Source organism: Delphinapterus leucas, chromosome 15, assembly GCF_059928025.1.
Source record: "Delphinapterus leucas isolate spDelLeu-1000000601 "Yukka" chromosome 15, BTC_Dleu_Yukka2, whole genome shotgun sequence".
NCBI lineage: Eukaryota > Metazoa > Chordata > Mammalia > Artiodactyla > Monodontidae > Delphinapterus > Delphinapterus leucas.
The window spans coordinates 12,940,055-12,956,683 of NC_143143.1; the positions used below are offsets into that span (position 1 = coordinate 12,940,055).

General features: G+C 48.9%; 1 protein-coding gene across 5 annotated transcripts in view; it reads left to right on the plus strand.

Moving 5' to 3' along the window:
• Positions 1 to 16,629, plus strand: part of AUTS2 (activator of transcription and developmental regulator AUTS2) — a 1,116,140-nt gene that overhangs the window by 1,016,051 nt on the left and 83,460 nt on the right. For all 5 annotated transcript variants that reach the window (XM_089895816.1, XM_089895817.1, XM_089895815.1 and 2 more), the window contains exon 6: positions 12,385 to 12,436. In XM_089895816.1, the coding sequence (XP_089751942.1) occupies positions 12,385 to 12,436 (52 nt within the window). The remainder of the gene's footprint in view (positions 1 to 12,384; positions 12,437 to 16,629) is intronic.

The window sequence follows — 16,629 nt, forward strand, 5'->3', positions numbered from 1 at the left end:
GTTGGCAGAGATATGGTCATTCACTCGTTGACTCGTTGACCTGACACTCTTTACTGACGACACGTAAGGCATGAGAGTACACTCTAGATGTTTAGGGGAATGATGATGGTGGGGTGGGATGTGTGTGTAAGGGCACAGTGTGGCCCTCAAGGGATTGAATCTTTGCTCTCCAAAGTTGTGCCTTATTCCCACTGAGGACATTTGTGCCCCTAAAGGAATAACAGTGTCCAGAGGTGAACCAAGGAACTGGTAACGCCTGTCAGACATTGTCTTGGATATATTTCCCTAAGGAAACCTTCCAGATAAGCTGTAGTTTGGAGCAGAAGAAGAAATTGCTGGTTTAATTAATTTGCAGCAAAGGTCTGTAAATGGAGACTGTACAGGACCAGAGAGGAGGGGAGTTCGCAGGTCTTTGCAGGCATGCAGGCTTGCCCTCACCCTATGTAACTGCAGTGAATGATCCTAGCAACTGGCATTTGTATGGTAGTTGACCGTTGGCAAAGTACGTCGTTTGATGGATAGAGCCACAGAGACAGAGGCTATTGGAATGGCCATGTTCGAGTGTCCCACCCCATTTTGACAGTGTGGAAGGGACAGGGAGGAAAACTGAGACCAGAACAAGGGTGAAAAATCAGAAATATTGGTCAATATGAATGCTTTCAGGAAAGCTAAGCCAAGGGGATTCTTTGACATCCTAGCTGCCCACCTGGTACCCCAGCAACTGTATGATTCACCAAAACAGTAGAAGCAAATGTTTCGCTCTTACCCAACAAGAATTTCCGCAAGTAAATATTTGGACCGTCAGGATACTCTACAGTGAAGCTAAAATGAAAGCACAAAGCTTTGTTAGGTCCACGTACATCAGTATAGATGGAGGAAAAAAATGTCCAGTATGCTAGAGATTATTAATACTTTCAGGTAACGTGTTTCCAGGAAAAGAGAGCAAACCCCTTGAGAGAAAGTTGGAGGGAAAGATGTGCTGACGTGGGATTGGCCACCGTTTCACGTGTTCCTTTCACAAATTACCTTAATGTGGGATGTAAGTAATCGTTCACACTACAAAACCTATGCAGGTAAACTACTCACATATCCTAGTAGTATTCACACAGCCCAAACAGCTTTACCATGACCCTCTAGATCTTGAAACCTCTCTAGATTTTAGATGTCAGAATTTATTTTGACTTAGATCTAGAACTGGCATTTCTGCATTGGGAGTATGTGGAATCCAGATTTGGCCAACGGAGTAAGAAATCAAGATCTACCAGTAGTGTGGACTGTAGACCCCGGTACAGTGGAGAAGGGGCCGGATGTACCCGCTAGCACTCTGCTATCATCCTGACTCCTTCACTTCCAAAGGGTGCACTTACATACTGTGTATCAGTTGCCTCATGTGAAATATGGAGAATAGCAATTTCTCTGTTTACCTCACAGGGTTGATGTAAGAGCAGATGACATAATTACCGTAAACATTTTTGAAAAATATATGTTACATAGGCAAGCATGGCGGCACCTCACGAGAGGCTGAATCTTAGGAGCAGTAAGTGGTATCATAGTATATAATTTATGGCCTCTGTCTTTTCCTGGTCTTGGATTCACTAGTTCGTTGGTTGGTTTCTTCCTCCCTTTCATTTCAAGGTCCTAAAACGAAGATTAGAATCATATTTTGAGCCTGACCCAGGCCTGGTATAGCAACAGTCTTTCCCTGGGACTAACTGAAGCTAGAAATGAGGATCCTCACAGAGACACAGAAAAACAGTTTCCCATTAGTGCAAAACTTAACTGAAATTATAACAGTGTACCTGGTGTGACTTTGACGGTAAAAATGGTTGGAGAGGGCTTCCCTGGTGGCGCAGTGGTTGAGAGTCCGCCTGCTGATGCAGGGGACACGGGTTCGTGCCCCGGTCCGGGAAGATCCCACATGCCGCGGAGCGGCTGGGCCCGTGAGGCGTGGCCGCTGAGCCTGCGCGTCCGGAGCCTGTGCTCCGCAACGGGAGAGGCCACAGCAGTGAGAGGCCCGCGTACCGCCAAAAAAAAAAGGTTGGAGAGGCCACATGAGGTCCTATCTCTATATCCGTGTGAATCATTCGTGTCCATGTGTGGAAGATCTCTCAAGGGCCCCTGTCGCTCCCTGGAACTGTTGAAAATTTGGGGGAGCTCACTCAGTCCAAAGTGGCTCAGATGCCTCTCGCAGAGAGAATTGGGAAACATGGCTGGTTCCCAGCAACCCCCGTTTTCCACAGCAGCCTTTTCTAATAGGCCACTTAGTGCACCTGCTGACACACAGACAGCTGCGCCCCTACCAGTGACCACACGGACTGCCTTCCCTGGTGGGCCCCCTCTCCTATAGCTCCTAATTCACATATGGGGGCTGTGACAGCCCCTGTGTCCTGAGTGAGCCCTGGCCCCGTCTCCCCCAGCTCGGTCCTCCCTTCCCTCAGCCTACAGCCCATCCGTCCACTAGAGATGACTGTCAAGTCCACCTTTGACATGGCACCATAAAGGACCTTTTTTACTTTCCCCCTAGAAGAGTGGGTGCTTGACCACCTGAATTTTGGAAACTAAGAGGGGCCACTGTCAGCCAATCTTACCAAAACTAAGAATACCTACTCCTCGATGGCTTGTAGCCAAGGAAGACAAGGTATTGCTCCGGATGCCTTCACACAGTAATTCATTCACTCCTCACAGCAGTTGCTGTAATACTAGTAAGTGCTGTTATTGCCCTGTTTTACAGATGAGGAAACTGAGGCACAGAGAGATGGAGCAATCTGTCCACAGTCACAAAGCTAATAGGCGGTAGTGCAGGAGGAGCCAGGAGTTGAACCCAGCAGTTCCGTCATCAGTAGCTATGCTTTCTTAAAAATAATTAATTTATTTATTTATTTTTGGCTGTGTTGGGTCTTCGTTTCTGTGCGAGGGCTTTCTCTAGTTGCAGCAAGCAGGGGCCACTCTTCATCGCGGTGTGCGGGCCTCTCACTGTCGCAGCCTCTCTTGTTGTGGAGCACAGGCTCCAGACGCGCAGGCTCAGTAGTTGTGGCTCATGGGCCTAGTTGCTCTGTGGCATGTGGGATCCTCCCAGACCAGGGCTCAAACCCATGTCCCCTGCATTGGCAGGCAGATTCTCAACCACTGCGCCACCAGGGAAGACCAGTAGCTATGCTTTTAACCACCAGACCAGCTACCTCGCAGTTATGGCTGGCTCCAGTTTACAGGCCCTCCTAACCAGTCTTCCTCGTATATAAAAAGCACAACAACAAGTTGCATCGTGTTTCGTTATTTAGTGTTTTCAACGACACTCTACAAGGGTTGAATTCTATTACTAGCTCCATTTTACAGATGAAGAAAATGAGGCTTAGGAAAAGTTAAGTAACAACTCAAGATGAACCAGCTATCTTGATCGAGACTGGATTCAAGCCTACATCCTTCTAATGTCCAGCTCACACCCCTAACCACGGGGCCAGGGACCGTGAATTATAAAATCCAGCAAGCGGCAAAGACAGCTAAAGGAAATGACTCACCAAAAGCATCTTCCTTTCAACTTAACGCTTTACTTTCCTCACTTCATTGACTTATTTACACATTTTCTTCTACCCATCCTTTTAGTTCATGCAGACATTTTATACACGATTTCTCATTTTAATTACCTCTGGTCCCCCTACCCCACCCCCATCTCTGTGCGAATATAGTGAGAGGAGCCAGGTATTGGAGATTCAAGCAGGTAACTAGGGCAGGGTGAGTACCTGTCCTCAGGGAGCGTGGACTCCATAGCGAATGCAGGTCTCTAGACCCCAAATCACAAACCCCCATCAGTGCTGAATGGTCCGATGGAGGAGGGAACCAAGCCCCGGTGGGCACCAGGAGGGCACGGCCCTATCGTCCTGTGCTTGTGCACGTCTGTGAAAAGTACGATGCCATTTGGGCAACACGAGCAGAGATTGAACGTGTTTTGATTTTTCATTGCCTTTCTTATGGGATTGTCAGATTCTGAATATTAATACTTTAATGTTGATTTGGTAAGAGATATTTTATGGTTTTTTATACTTTTTCCCCCTTTGTAGTTTATAGTACACTGTGAAGTTTGAAAGTAAAATTCTTTTTCTTCACTTCTACCCTTGGAAAATATTTATGTCCCCCTGCACCTCAACCGTATGCATCATAAACTAACCCAGTTCATTCACTTCTCTCTTGTTGCAGCCCCGTGATCAATTGTAGCAACACAGGCACACGATGGTAGAGGCCTTTGCTTTACAGCAGTAAGAGCGTGAGCTATTGCAGTCTCCTTTCAGAGTGATAAGTAATGGGCCTGCCATTTAAAGATGGCCTGAGCAGAGGGGTTTAAGGCCACCTAGGGTTGACTACCGTACATCACTAGAGGAGGAGATCACGATCTCTGGTGCAAAATGAATTGGCCTGCACACCGAAATCCCTGCGACCCCAAAGGAGTTTTCATGTCCTGGGCTGGACAGCATGGAAGGTTGAAGGTCAGGAATTCGCAGAGGTGGGAAACAGGAGAAGCTTGGCGCCGGGGAGCTTCCCACCAGGGAAGCCCCGGGACTGGGTTTTTAAACCTAGTTTATCTTTAGATATATTTTGAGAATTGAGGAAGAAGTCTCCATATTTTAATTTAGCTTTTTAAAAAAAATTCAGCTAGTTAATCATAGACATGCCTAAGATCTTTGGTCATATGTTAAAAATTGTCGGGAGTTCCCTGGTTGCCTAATGGTTAGGATTCCAGGCTTTCGCTGCCATGGCCCGGATTCAGTCCCTAGTCGGGGAACCTGAGATCCTGCAAGCTGGATGGCGTGGCCAAGAAAAAAAAAAAAAATCGTTTCTGAAATAATTGCTCTAACACTGGAAAGACCATTGAATCCATATTCTTACTGCCTGCTTTGTTAGGGCCTCCCCTTTGTAAGACTTGCCCTTCTTAGATCTGGTTCAGAGGCTGAAGGTGACAATAAGAAGCCATTAGTGATTAGTATGTTAAACCTTCTAAAACAGACACGGTGGCTGCCAACCTTTGACTTTGTAATCTGTAGATTAAAATTCCTATAAAGGGAAGCTAAGTTTCTCAAGGAAAAAAAAAACATAGTAAGTCTAGATTCTTGCACGTGAGATCTCTGACCAGGATCCAGTCACCGAGTGTATGGATGATCTTTTTTTTCTTTCTACTTCTGATGCTGTCCTGTAGCTTATCCCTTCCAGTTTTTTTTGTTTTTGTTTTTGCCGTACGCGGGCCTCTCACTGTTGTGGCTTCTCCCGTTGTGGAGCACAGGCTCCGGACGCGTAGACTCAGCGGCCATGGCTCACGGGCCCAGCTGTTCCGCGGCGTGTGGGATCTTCCCGGACCGGGGCACGAACCCGTGTCCCCTGCATCGGCAGGCAGACTCTCAACCACTGCGCCACCAGGGAAGCCCTATCCCTTCCAGTTTTGACACTGCTTTCTTCCCTGCCAGAAAGGAGGGGGAATAGAGCAACTTGGAACCCAATCAGAATGTACTCATTTGTGTGTCTAGTGAAAGGCTGAGAAATGAAGCAAAGTGGTGGTGGGCACTGTGGCAGGGTGAAGGGTGCTGGAGGGGTACAGGGGGGCTGAATACGGATGCAGTGGTGCAGAGGCCAAGTCTGTGGCTTCTCTTAGAGGCTCAGCTCTTGGCGGTTCTGCATTCCTCCCAATTACAGATAATCACGATACAGAGACACATGCGGATCTCTCCCAGACTTTCATCTGAGGTCTAATCCCTGATAATCAGAGACGACAGTCTAATGCAAGGCGTGGCAAGTGTCAACAGTGCTGCCTGATGACAGCACTTTAGAGGCCTAAGCGGTGGTTTGAGTCGGTCAGCTAAGGTGCCCATGCTTTTGTGCGCCTCAGTTTACCCTGTAGAGGACCCGGTAGGAGCTCTGGTAATTTCTTCCCGGTAATATTGATTTTTATTAGCGAACAAGATAAGAAAACTGTCCCATTTTGATGGCTCCAAAAGAAACAACATTTAAATGTCTTTTCTTGAAAATTTAATGTTTGCCTTTGAGCTATCTTGGTATTGTAGAAACAGCTTCAGAATGAATGGTCCCTGGCTCGAGGGCTTCGGCTGGTTTTCGAGACATCTTGTAAGCAATTGGAAAATCCAGCTTCAAACTCACACCTTCTGAGGCACCTTTTCTTCTGATTTCTCTTTTCTTCTGATTTACCCAGGGAGTCAAGTTAGAGAAAAATCTCTTTTACCTATCTTTAAAAAAAATTCTTTTTTAGAAACACCACATAGTGCTACCATTTGGGATGGGGTGGGGTGTTGTGAAGCTAGAGAGGGAGAGCCTCTTATTTCCAAAATTAATTGTATTTGGAAGTTAAAGGGAAAAAATTATGCCATACAGCAAGCACCCACTTTTTTCCCCTTGAGAGGTTTTTCAAGAGTGCCATGAAATCAAACAGTGATGGATGTTCAACTTCAAAGAGGTGAAGAATGGACATTATTGCTTGAAACCAGTCTCCATGTCATTTGTATGTGGTGTACATCTCTCCCAGCCCTGTCCCTTTCCTCTCTTCCCAGCTGCACTCCAGGTGACAGTGGCACTGAAGGGAAATCAGGAGCTCTCACCCACCCTAGTGCGCCTGTTCTACCCTAGAACCCTCCCAGTTGCAACCTAGGCCTTGCTTGCCTTTTTGCCTTGTGCTGGGACAATCTCAGCAACTTTTCCTGTGCACCAAGAAGAGACCCTGCCAAGCTGCAGGTGTGGAATAAAAACTCCAGATGTTTATAGAGGGTCTCTTCACCCCTGTGTATGGCCTGGTACCCTTGCAGGGCCTCTGTGGTTGGGACAGTGACAAAGGCGGCCAGAATTCTGACCAGGGGCCCACCAGACTGGACAGACGGGAGATTTGGTGCTCTGGTGGGAGTGTTTTGCTCAGGGGAACCCACCAGGGGCCAAGTTTGTGGTCATTCAGCCCCCTCCTTCCAGGCGCTACGCTGGGCGCTAGAGAACACAATGATGATAAAGGTTAGGATGATAGTAATTGCTGCGCATTTAGTGAGGCTGTGGCATTGCTTTAATCCTTTCCCTACATCTGATGGTGGCAACCAGCTCCACTTCTGTTGATGCGAAGTGTATAGATGTCAGTGGATTTGAAGACTAAGGGGAGGCGGGATTTGCAAACGGCCACTTCATGCACTGTTATCCTTGAGACCTAACCAAACTGCATTCAGCTTTTGATCAGGTGGGGATAAGGTTAGATTAAGACCTTTTTTTTTCTAATACTAGACTCTGACCACCCCACTCCATTTTCAACAATGTACTTACTACTCTTGTATTGAGCACCTATTATGTGCCAGGCGGTTTACATAAATACATCACTTTCTCATTGAGCCCTCACAGCCATCCAGAGAGCCTGCTCTGTGCAGATGTGACCGGCCTAGTGGCGACTCAACCCCAGCCCGCGGGCCTACTGGCCTTTCCCTGCCGCGGCGCAGCACTGGAAGCGACGGCTGCGGGGAGGGTGCGGAGCGTTGCAGTTCCCGCCGCGCCCGCCCGCCGAGAAGGCGGCCGTGGGGAACTAGGGCCCGAGCCGCGGGGGGAACGACAGCTGTCGAAGTCGCGCCCGGGGACTGCGCCCCCGCGGGGCCGACCCGGCGCCGGGGCCGAGAGAAGGGGCGGCGAGGGGCGGGGCGCGCGGGGCGGGACGGAGGAGGGGCGGTGGCACCGGCGGCTCGGGCTCGGCGCGCCGAGGAAGTCCCGCTCCGAGAGCTGCGAGCGTCTGGAGGAGGCGCGCTTGGCGCAGTCCCGGAGCGAAGTCCGGAGCGAGGGCCGCCTGTGCCGCCGCCGCCCCCTCCCGCCACCCGTCCAGCCAGGGAGCGCGCGGCGCCGGCCGCCGATGGAGTTCACTTGAGCGGCGAGCCGGCGGGAGAGGCAGGCGCCCGCGAGCGGAGCGCGGGCCGGAGCCGAGCCAGCCCCGGGCGCTTTCTGCCGGCCCTCGAGCTCCGGCCGGGAGGCGCCTCCGGCCCCGCGCAGCCCGCCCGGCGCCCCGGACGCTGCAGCGCCGCCCGCGCCGCGTGCCGGCGGGATCGGCCCCGAATAAAGACTCCCGGAGCGTCTCCTCCAGCGCCGCGGCGGCGGCGGCGGCGGCGGCGGCGGCGGCTGGACCGGGACCGGTCGGCCCGCAGTGCTGCTGGAGAGGCGGGAGCGGCAGTCGGGGAGCCCCAGGCGGCCGCCGGGGAGAAGCCGCCGCCGCCGCGCGCCCTCCTCCTCCTCCTCCCTCTCCCTCCTCCCCTCCGCACATGGTCTCCTTTGTCCTGTCGCCGCCGCCGCCGCCTCGCTCTTAGCTCTGCGCGCCGCGGCCGCGGCTAGGGCCGCTCCTCTTCGCCTCGCCCGCCCGCCGGCCTGCCCGGGACGCCCCTCGAGTCCCCGCCGTGCCCGGCCGGCCCCGCGCGCCTCAGGAGCAGCCGGGAGTCAGCGGACGAGCGCGGGCCGGGCGCTCCCTCCCGGCCGCCCGCTGCCCGCCTGGCCTCGGCCGCGCTGGATGTGTGCGCGGCGCTGGCGCTCGGCCGCCTCGGAGCTGCCGTTCGTACGGATTTGGTTCGCGTGCATCCGCTTTCAGACTTTCGCCTGGAAAGGAGAGACTGGCGCGGACCTAGCCCGGTCGGAGTTGGGCGTTTTCTCTTCGTGTTTGGCTGGTTTTCCCCCTGGTCTCTGACGATCCCCCATCGTGAGCCTTGCTCAGGAACCAAACCATGAACTTGGGGCTGACAGGACCGCTTAACCCTTTGCGATCAGGTAATGCATCCCTGGGGGCGCGGTTCCCTCGCTCGCCGCTCGCGGTCGGAAGGGAGGCGGCGGGTCGGGGGTCTTTTGTTGCGGCGGCCGGGCCGGCGGGCAGGGGTGGCAGCGGCGGGTCTGGCGCGCCCGAGCCCCCCGCCGCCACCCATCCCTCCTCCCTCCTGCCGGCCCGGCCGCCCGCCTTTGTACTTTCCACCCCTGGCCAGCCGGGCTCGGGCGGGGAGCGGCGGCGCGGGCGGCCGGAGCTGTGCGGTCGTGCCCGGGGACCGGAGCCGCCCCGGCGCCACCCGCCCCGAGGGGCTCCGCCTGCCTCCGGCTGGGGCCGCGGCCTGCGCCCGCTCGGGCTGAAAACCTTGGCTTTGCGCTCGCTGCCGCTTCCCGGGGTACCGCTTCCCCGCGCCGAGGTCGGGATCCTGGCCCGCACAAGGTGCCAAGGGAAGCGAAAGATCCGGGCTCGGTATCGCGGCAGCTGGGGAAAGAACTCGCGCTTAAGTTTCGAGGAGGTTTCTCTTTTCTTGTTGGAAAGCCCCTCCTCGTGCGGGTGCAGAGGGCCGTGCCCGGGATCCGCGGCCGAAGGGAATTAAGGTGGACCTCGAACCCGAGCGGCCGCGCGTCCCACTCCTGTCTGCTCGGAAGGCTTTTCTTCGTTTCCTCATTCTCTGTGTTCCTTTCTTCAATCTGTTTGACTTATTTAACTTTTCTTTAAACACCAACTACGGCGTCTAGTAATTTTTCAGTATTTTTTTTAAAAAATCTGCTTCCACCTCCCCCCGAAATAAAAAGCAGCCAAGAGAGCTTTGTTTTTTTCTGTCACTTTTAGGTGCAGCCACTTCACGCCCTCATCCTCCAAAACCGAGTGAGGGGGATGAGGCGAAATGGCGAGCAAAAGCTAAAGATCTTTAGGATGTAAAGGTGCCCCCGTATTAAGAAAGGAGAGAAGGAAAAGCTGTGCTCGCCGGCTAACCCTTGGCTCACCACGTTTCCATTAGACATCCCTGATTAAAAAAAAAAAAATCAGCCAGGAAAATGGTCCAAGTAATATAAGGAATTTCACACTTTTTCCTAAAAAACAATGAAAAAGAAAACACGCCAAAGATTAAGATCCAAGAAGCCACAAATTTGTACAAATGCTTTAAAGCACAAGTTAAATTTGAAAGTTCATCGAGAAAAAGCGAAGAATTTCCTTGTAGTTCCTGCTTAAGACTTTGGCTGAGAAGCTCTTTTCTGACTTTTCAGGACAGTGGTCAGCCATAGTTGTAACCACCTGGATGGGAGAGAAAGGGATCCAGATCATTTTATGATTAGCCTAAGTCCCATTGCTGTCATTTTCTTTTGGGTGTTTTTCCATGGAGGCCTTTTTGAGGACCCCCGCCCCCCTTACCCTTACCAGTTACAAAACGGCTTTGTGACATGTATCAGAAAATTAAAGGGCTGGAAAAGCTTTTATTAGAGAGCATTACTCCTAAGTCACTCTGAATATCCTGTCAGACTCATTTCCTTAATAACTTACCGGTTGGCATCATATAATCACATCCTCTAAGTTCGCTTCAGACATAAGGATCACTTAACTGGCTACTTGAGAATATGGTGTGGAGCCCAGTGGAGCTGACAAGGGTGGCAGCCCCAAGGAGGGTGTGCAAGACAGCCAGAGGGCCTCTTCACCTACAGCTTCTGTCCCTCTCTCTCTCCCCCTCTAACACACACGCTTACCCCAAGTGTAAATAAAAACTGGATCAAGAACCTTTTCCTCACCCATGCTTTTTGCATTGACGGTACAGTACTTTGTTCCTGTAGTGCTTTGGGCCAGTTAGGCTCCTTTTAATAGGTAGTCCCCAAATCTGCAGGGGTTATTTCAATTTAGTAAAATGAATTAACTAACAGCCCCCCCCCTTTTTTTCCTTTTAAATATATCAACTGTAGTTTAAGCCATGAATTTACCATAGCCATTCCAATTTGAACTAAGAGACACTTTTTCATCAAGGAATGGTGAAATGCTCTTATCTCCAAGTTTTTAGCTGGGAAACTCGTGTTCCTAGACATCTCACTTAATATTATAATATAACAACACTATTCCTGTAATTTTTGCTTCTATAACTCAATATTCTTGATTTGTTTAATGCATATCTTGTTTCCCCCTCCATGCAACACATTTTTGGTGGTTTATTTTTATGAAAAGCTACTGTAATATGCAGTTTTATTTAATTATGTTTAAAATGTCAAGAAGGCCCTCAGCATATTTTTTATTCATGCAAAATAGAAGGAAACATCTATCAAGGATTTATTTTATTTTAAACTGCTCATGTATAAATGTATAGAGTTCAACACTTGTTTTGCACATACTGTGCATTCATTTTTTTCTTGATATATTCATCTTTGGAATCACGTTTACAGTAGGCAGATTAGAATTAAAATAAAGAGGGAAATAGTCATAATAATATTTTGTCTTTCCGTATCACTTGCATTGAGAACTAGAACTTGTTCCCCAGATAACACTCGGCAATATCTCACCTTTATCAACATAAGACAAAAAGACTAAATTGAATATATTCTTTGTCCCCAAAAGCCAGCTCCAGAGCCTGAATATGTTGTATTTCAGATTCCCCCGCACCCTATTTCTTATATTTCTTCTAGATTTGTTCGCCGTTCTCTGCTTTGCTTTGTCAAAACATGCATTTCTCTGCATGAAGTGTGAAGATCAGTGATGTCTTACAAGGGTTGGGTAGCAACAACAGCATAAATATAATATAGCCATTATAACTTTAAATGCATATACATCATCAAATTACTGTATAATGGAGCTGCTTAATTTTTAAGTTTATTTTTTAATTTTTCAGGTTCTAGAAATACAGTGCTTCTGAAACATTATAGCATTTTTCTCCAAACAGACTTCATGTTGATTTTCCAGAACATTAGTGTATAATTTAAATTGCCTGTATTCTTGCTGTTTGAACAGGCTTGTTTCACATTCCTGGAGCCACTGTAATAATTAGCAGACGTGATTTCTAGAAAATGGAAAGGAAATAATGCTGATGGTGTGTGTAGTGTCGGGTTGCTGGGCAGGTCGGCTGGCTTTCATTTCGACACCAAGGTCGTCGTGGTTACCACAGGGGGCAGGGATCTTGGGGTCATCAGAGAAATCTTTAAAAATGAATTTCAGGGAGTGCTGGTTGACACTTTTTAGTGAGGAGAAGCTTAGCATTAAATAATAGGCATTTCTAGTTTGTGAGAGAAAATTGAAAAATATGGCATGTCTGCAAATATGAAAAAAGTACCGTTTCCAAAATAATGATCTGTCAATGAAATTGCAAAATCATTATGCGAATGAGCTGAATTGCTTTGTGTATCATCTCATAGAAATATGTTTTGCACAGATAATATGTCTAATAAGGACATGTTTTTAAAATCAGATTTTTTTCTTCCCTCAGCAAGTAGCTGCACTGCAGGCCTGGCTCTCGCAGTCAACCAGCACCACCTTATGGAGGATTGGGGGAAATTGCCGCTTTCCTTTTTAGGCTTTTCCAAAACGTAGTAAAATTGATTTAAAATCATCGTAATGATGATGGTGATGACAAAATTAATGACAATAGTAATGCTTTCTTTCCCCTTCTTGTGTTGCAGGCCTCAGATGCCAGCTCTGAAAAGCTCTTCAATACTGTTATTGTAAACAAAGGTAAGGCTCCTTAAATCCGAGCAATAGCTTATTTTTCTGTTTGCTCCGTTGTCGGGATGAAAGCATAAAGAACAATGGTCATTCCCTTTTCGTTCTGGAGCTACGGTTCATAGTTTGTATTTTTGCTTGAGACAGAATCTGTGTGCTTTTGTGTTGCATCCCAAAACAGTCTGTTTTAAAAGAATATGTTGAATCCTTACTTAAACTGATTTGACTAAGAAATTACTACTGTCTGTGCGACTTTCATTTAATGTAGGAAGCGGTAATGGAGAATAATAGTTCTCAAGATGCCTTAAGTTTGTTACTCGTCAACAGCCCAGCAGTTGGAGAACGGTAAATCGCTGATTTGCACCGCAGACTCTAATATCAGTGCATGTTTAATGTTCACAGCATTATGGTCATAAACCAAGCCTCACTCTGCTGTGGGCTTTCTGTAAAATTAATAAGCGATCAAGAGGGCAAAATTTAAACACGCGCCACCCCATTACTTTCTTCCAAACTGCAATATAGAGCAAGAGAGGCTAATGATATAGCGATACATTAAGGGGAAACTTATCTTAAATCACTGCCAATAGGTTTCTGGTCAGTTTTCATTTGTAGCAGTATTGTTGGAAATAATGAAATTTAAGGGAGCTTCTAATCACAGGCTTTACAGGGGTGTATACTTTGAAAGGTATAAATCATATGAATTATTTGATCTCTTTCTCTCCACTGTAGAACCTGTTGTAGGTGCTTGTGTGGTAATCGCTAAATACAGAACGCATGCTTCCTGTCGTGGTCTCGTTCTGTATTACACGGAAGATACTTGGTAGCTTGAACAGGGTTGGGCCTTCATGACATGAAATACGAAACCACCCTGGCATTCTATAGTTGCCTTGGCTAGCATTTTTGCTAGCTGGTTGGTCACACATGTTTCCAAGTGCAGTTATTTTGAGCTCCCAGATTATTTTAGAACTGGAACCAACTGCAGGCTTCAAATAGTACATTATGTTTAGGCTTCCCTCTAGGTGTACATGCTTATGTGATTGCTGTCACTCCCAGAATTATTGTCCTATTGAATTTTATCTTTTTTTATTGCGTAATGGGGTATTCCAGTTTTAGGTTTCATCATGTACTTTGATGGACTGAAAGCTTGTATCAATTTGTTGTCCATCATGCTAAAGCCCAATAAAAGAAGATACACTGCAGTTCACAGCGTACAGGGCTCAAATGGAAAGATACGTCATTGTTTATGGATCATTTTGGCGAGGGAAGAGGTTGGGTAGATGGTCGTGTGTCCCTGACTGATAGGAGGAGGTGGAGCCCGAGGCCGGACAGTTCACCAAAAGGAGGTCCTCTGTGTTTCAGTGACACCCTGCCCCACCCCCTCCCCAGGCCCTCCAGCCCACATGACCGTGTCTCTCTTTTGCTAACTTGCTGTAAAGTTGTGGAATGTGTTTCCCCTCTCTGGGATCAGGCCTGGCAGGAGAGTTGGCTCTGGGACCTGCACTCAGGCCCCGCTGCCCTCACGGTGCTGAAAGCCTCCCCTTCAGGGCCGAGGAGGAGTGATCCATGACAGGCAACATCCTCGTCCCTCTGCCTCTTCCCTCCTGCTCCCCTGGCCCCTCTCCCTTTTCCAATCAAACGTCTCCCACGTTCTTATTTTTGTTTACTTACAGAGTGTGATTTGTGGCATCTCTTTGGTTGTGAATAGTCATCCTGACAGGGTGCCTTTCTTCTGAGCTGCTTTTCTGGGGGTGATTTAGCTGCCTTGAAAGGATTAAGGTTTCTTTGTGTACACTAAAATCAACATAGGCTTTTTGCTAAGCTTTGCTTGGGAAACCACACACAAATAAGCATTTTAGCTGATGGCAGATTATTCCTTTGCCCCTTATTTCCATCAGAATGGCCTTTCTTTTCTCCTCCAGAGTTTCCCCTTAATGCCTTATGCTAATTCCTGTTGGTAACATGAATGACAAGAGCCGGAATCAATGCAAATCCAGGTGCTGCAAAGTAGACTGGACTGGTATCCTCCCCCTGGAGAGAAAGAGATGAAGGGGGGGGGGCCGGGGAGGGGGAAGCATGGGGGCAGTTTTGTTAAGGGGATTAGTATTCAAACTGCTAAGTATCAGGAAAACAAGTTCAAAAAGAGATTCATTGTATAGTGATAATGTCAATAATTGCTTCAAGACAGGTGCAGAGAGTCTTGCTATGTGCATGTGGGTTTGGGTCTGTTTTTACTCTGGGTAGTGGCAGTGTTTACTGGATGGATGGTTGACAAGGCCTTCAAGGAACTGTCAGCTTCCTGCACATCAAGTTCAAGTTCTCCTGCAAAGCAGCCTGCCCGCCTGCAAGTCAGGTCTCCCGTCTCTGTCCAGTATTCTTAGCCAAGAGCAATAAAAAGCAATGTAAGAAAGGGCAAGTTTATACCAGGTAACAAACACCACTGGGAAGATCTTCAAAGCCTCGGCTTATTGAACAGTTTGATGAGTGCAGGGAAGCTGACACGTGTATTCCTTCTCCTCCGATGTTTAAAGCTACACATCACCTCTCCCTCTCAGCAGCCCCACCGGGCTCTGGCCTTCCAGAAGTGTGGCTTTCAGCCGCTGGCGAGATTACGCTTGCGGAGCCCGGTGGCAGGCGGATTTGGTCCATAAAATTTCACTGTGGGAGGGCAGTGCTAATCTCACAAGCTGATTGTGGTGGGGCCGGCCGGCCGGGCGTGGGGTGCGCAGCTTTGATGCCTGCGCTGGGCGGTTGGGGGATGGGGCTGTGGCTGAAGCAGCAGGGGCCGTGGCTCAGGTCCCATCAGTCTGTTGGTGAGCTGGAGTAAGTCGTTTCGCCTCTTTAGGTCAGAATTTTCAATCATAGCAAAACCTAGTCCTGGGCCGACGTCTCTGGTGGGGATAAAACAGTTAGCTGGGGAGGGGCGGAGGGGCTGAAGCAGAGTAGGTGCCATGAACACATTGTATATCCCTTCTGCCTGTTTGGTTTTATTTTGACTCTCTCGGTGTTGTAGAGTCTGTCCAATTTAACAGAGGACCAGCAAGATTTTTCTGTTTAGGTGTTCCCAATCGTTGTTTCCTTCTGACGCCTTTTATTTCCCACTTTGAAACAAATTAATCAAACGTTGCGTGCTTGCATGTACACAGGACATGCCCAGTGAGAACTGAGCTTGTCCAGAGGGGCGGGGAGATGAACCTCCAAGTTGCAGGGCTTAGGGTTGGAGACATAAAAAAATAGTTTAACTTTAATCAAGGTCCTGGTTGCCTTATTTAATCTTTATGTGTTTAAATGTTTACAGGATGTTCATGCGAATTTTATGAATCCTTCTGTCTTTGTGACTCAACCATCTGCCAAAGAAAAAATTAATTTTCCCAGTGAGACAGAGACACACAGAGAGAGACTAAGTTCTTGTCCATATTTAGTTGGTTGAACTGCTGTAGGAGCAGTAGGATTTGTACCCCAAATTCTAGACTGTTTATCCTTAAAAGGAACTAACTGGTCAGTCAATTCAGTGTGTCCAGCCAGTATTTATTACCCTTCTTAACCTACTCTACGTCCTGCTTCTCAGGGGTTTTGCCTCTTTCATACATAGGCAGAAATGCAGAAAATGAGTACTTAGCAGACATGACTATCCTGCCAGCCCTGGTGTAGGTCCACGGTCTAGTTTAGGGGTAGAGAAAAGGCCCTGAATTGCCTCTTTTCCAGGATCTGTCCTGCAGCCAAGGCAAGTTAGCGATGAGAGGAGCCAGGTGGTGCACTTCACCCCATCACTCTCACCCCTTCTCTGGCCGTCATCTTCGTCCTGTGGTCATGTCGGCCCTCCCGGGGAGAGGTGCCCTGAGCTAACTGTGAGAGAGCTGCGTGTTCCCAGATAGCTGGGGTGGGGAATGACCCAGGTAGGGATGAGGCCCCTGATTTGTGCTCCCTTCTGCCGTGAGCACCCCCATCTACTGAAACGTATACAGCAAAGGAGCAGCCACCCACCCTCCCGGGTGGGACCCCACCTCCCCTCCCCCAGGTCAGCCGTGGGGACTCTGGTGGACACTCACTCACCATGATGAGTGCCAGACGGAACACTGGAGCCACCCTGAGCTCTCTCTGACCAGGGCTGGTTTTCCTTTCCCAGGCCCCACCAGGCGAACTAGTGGCCACACAGGCCTCTTCTTGGGGTCGATTTTGTGCTGAGGGTTTCCTTGGGACACGGATGA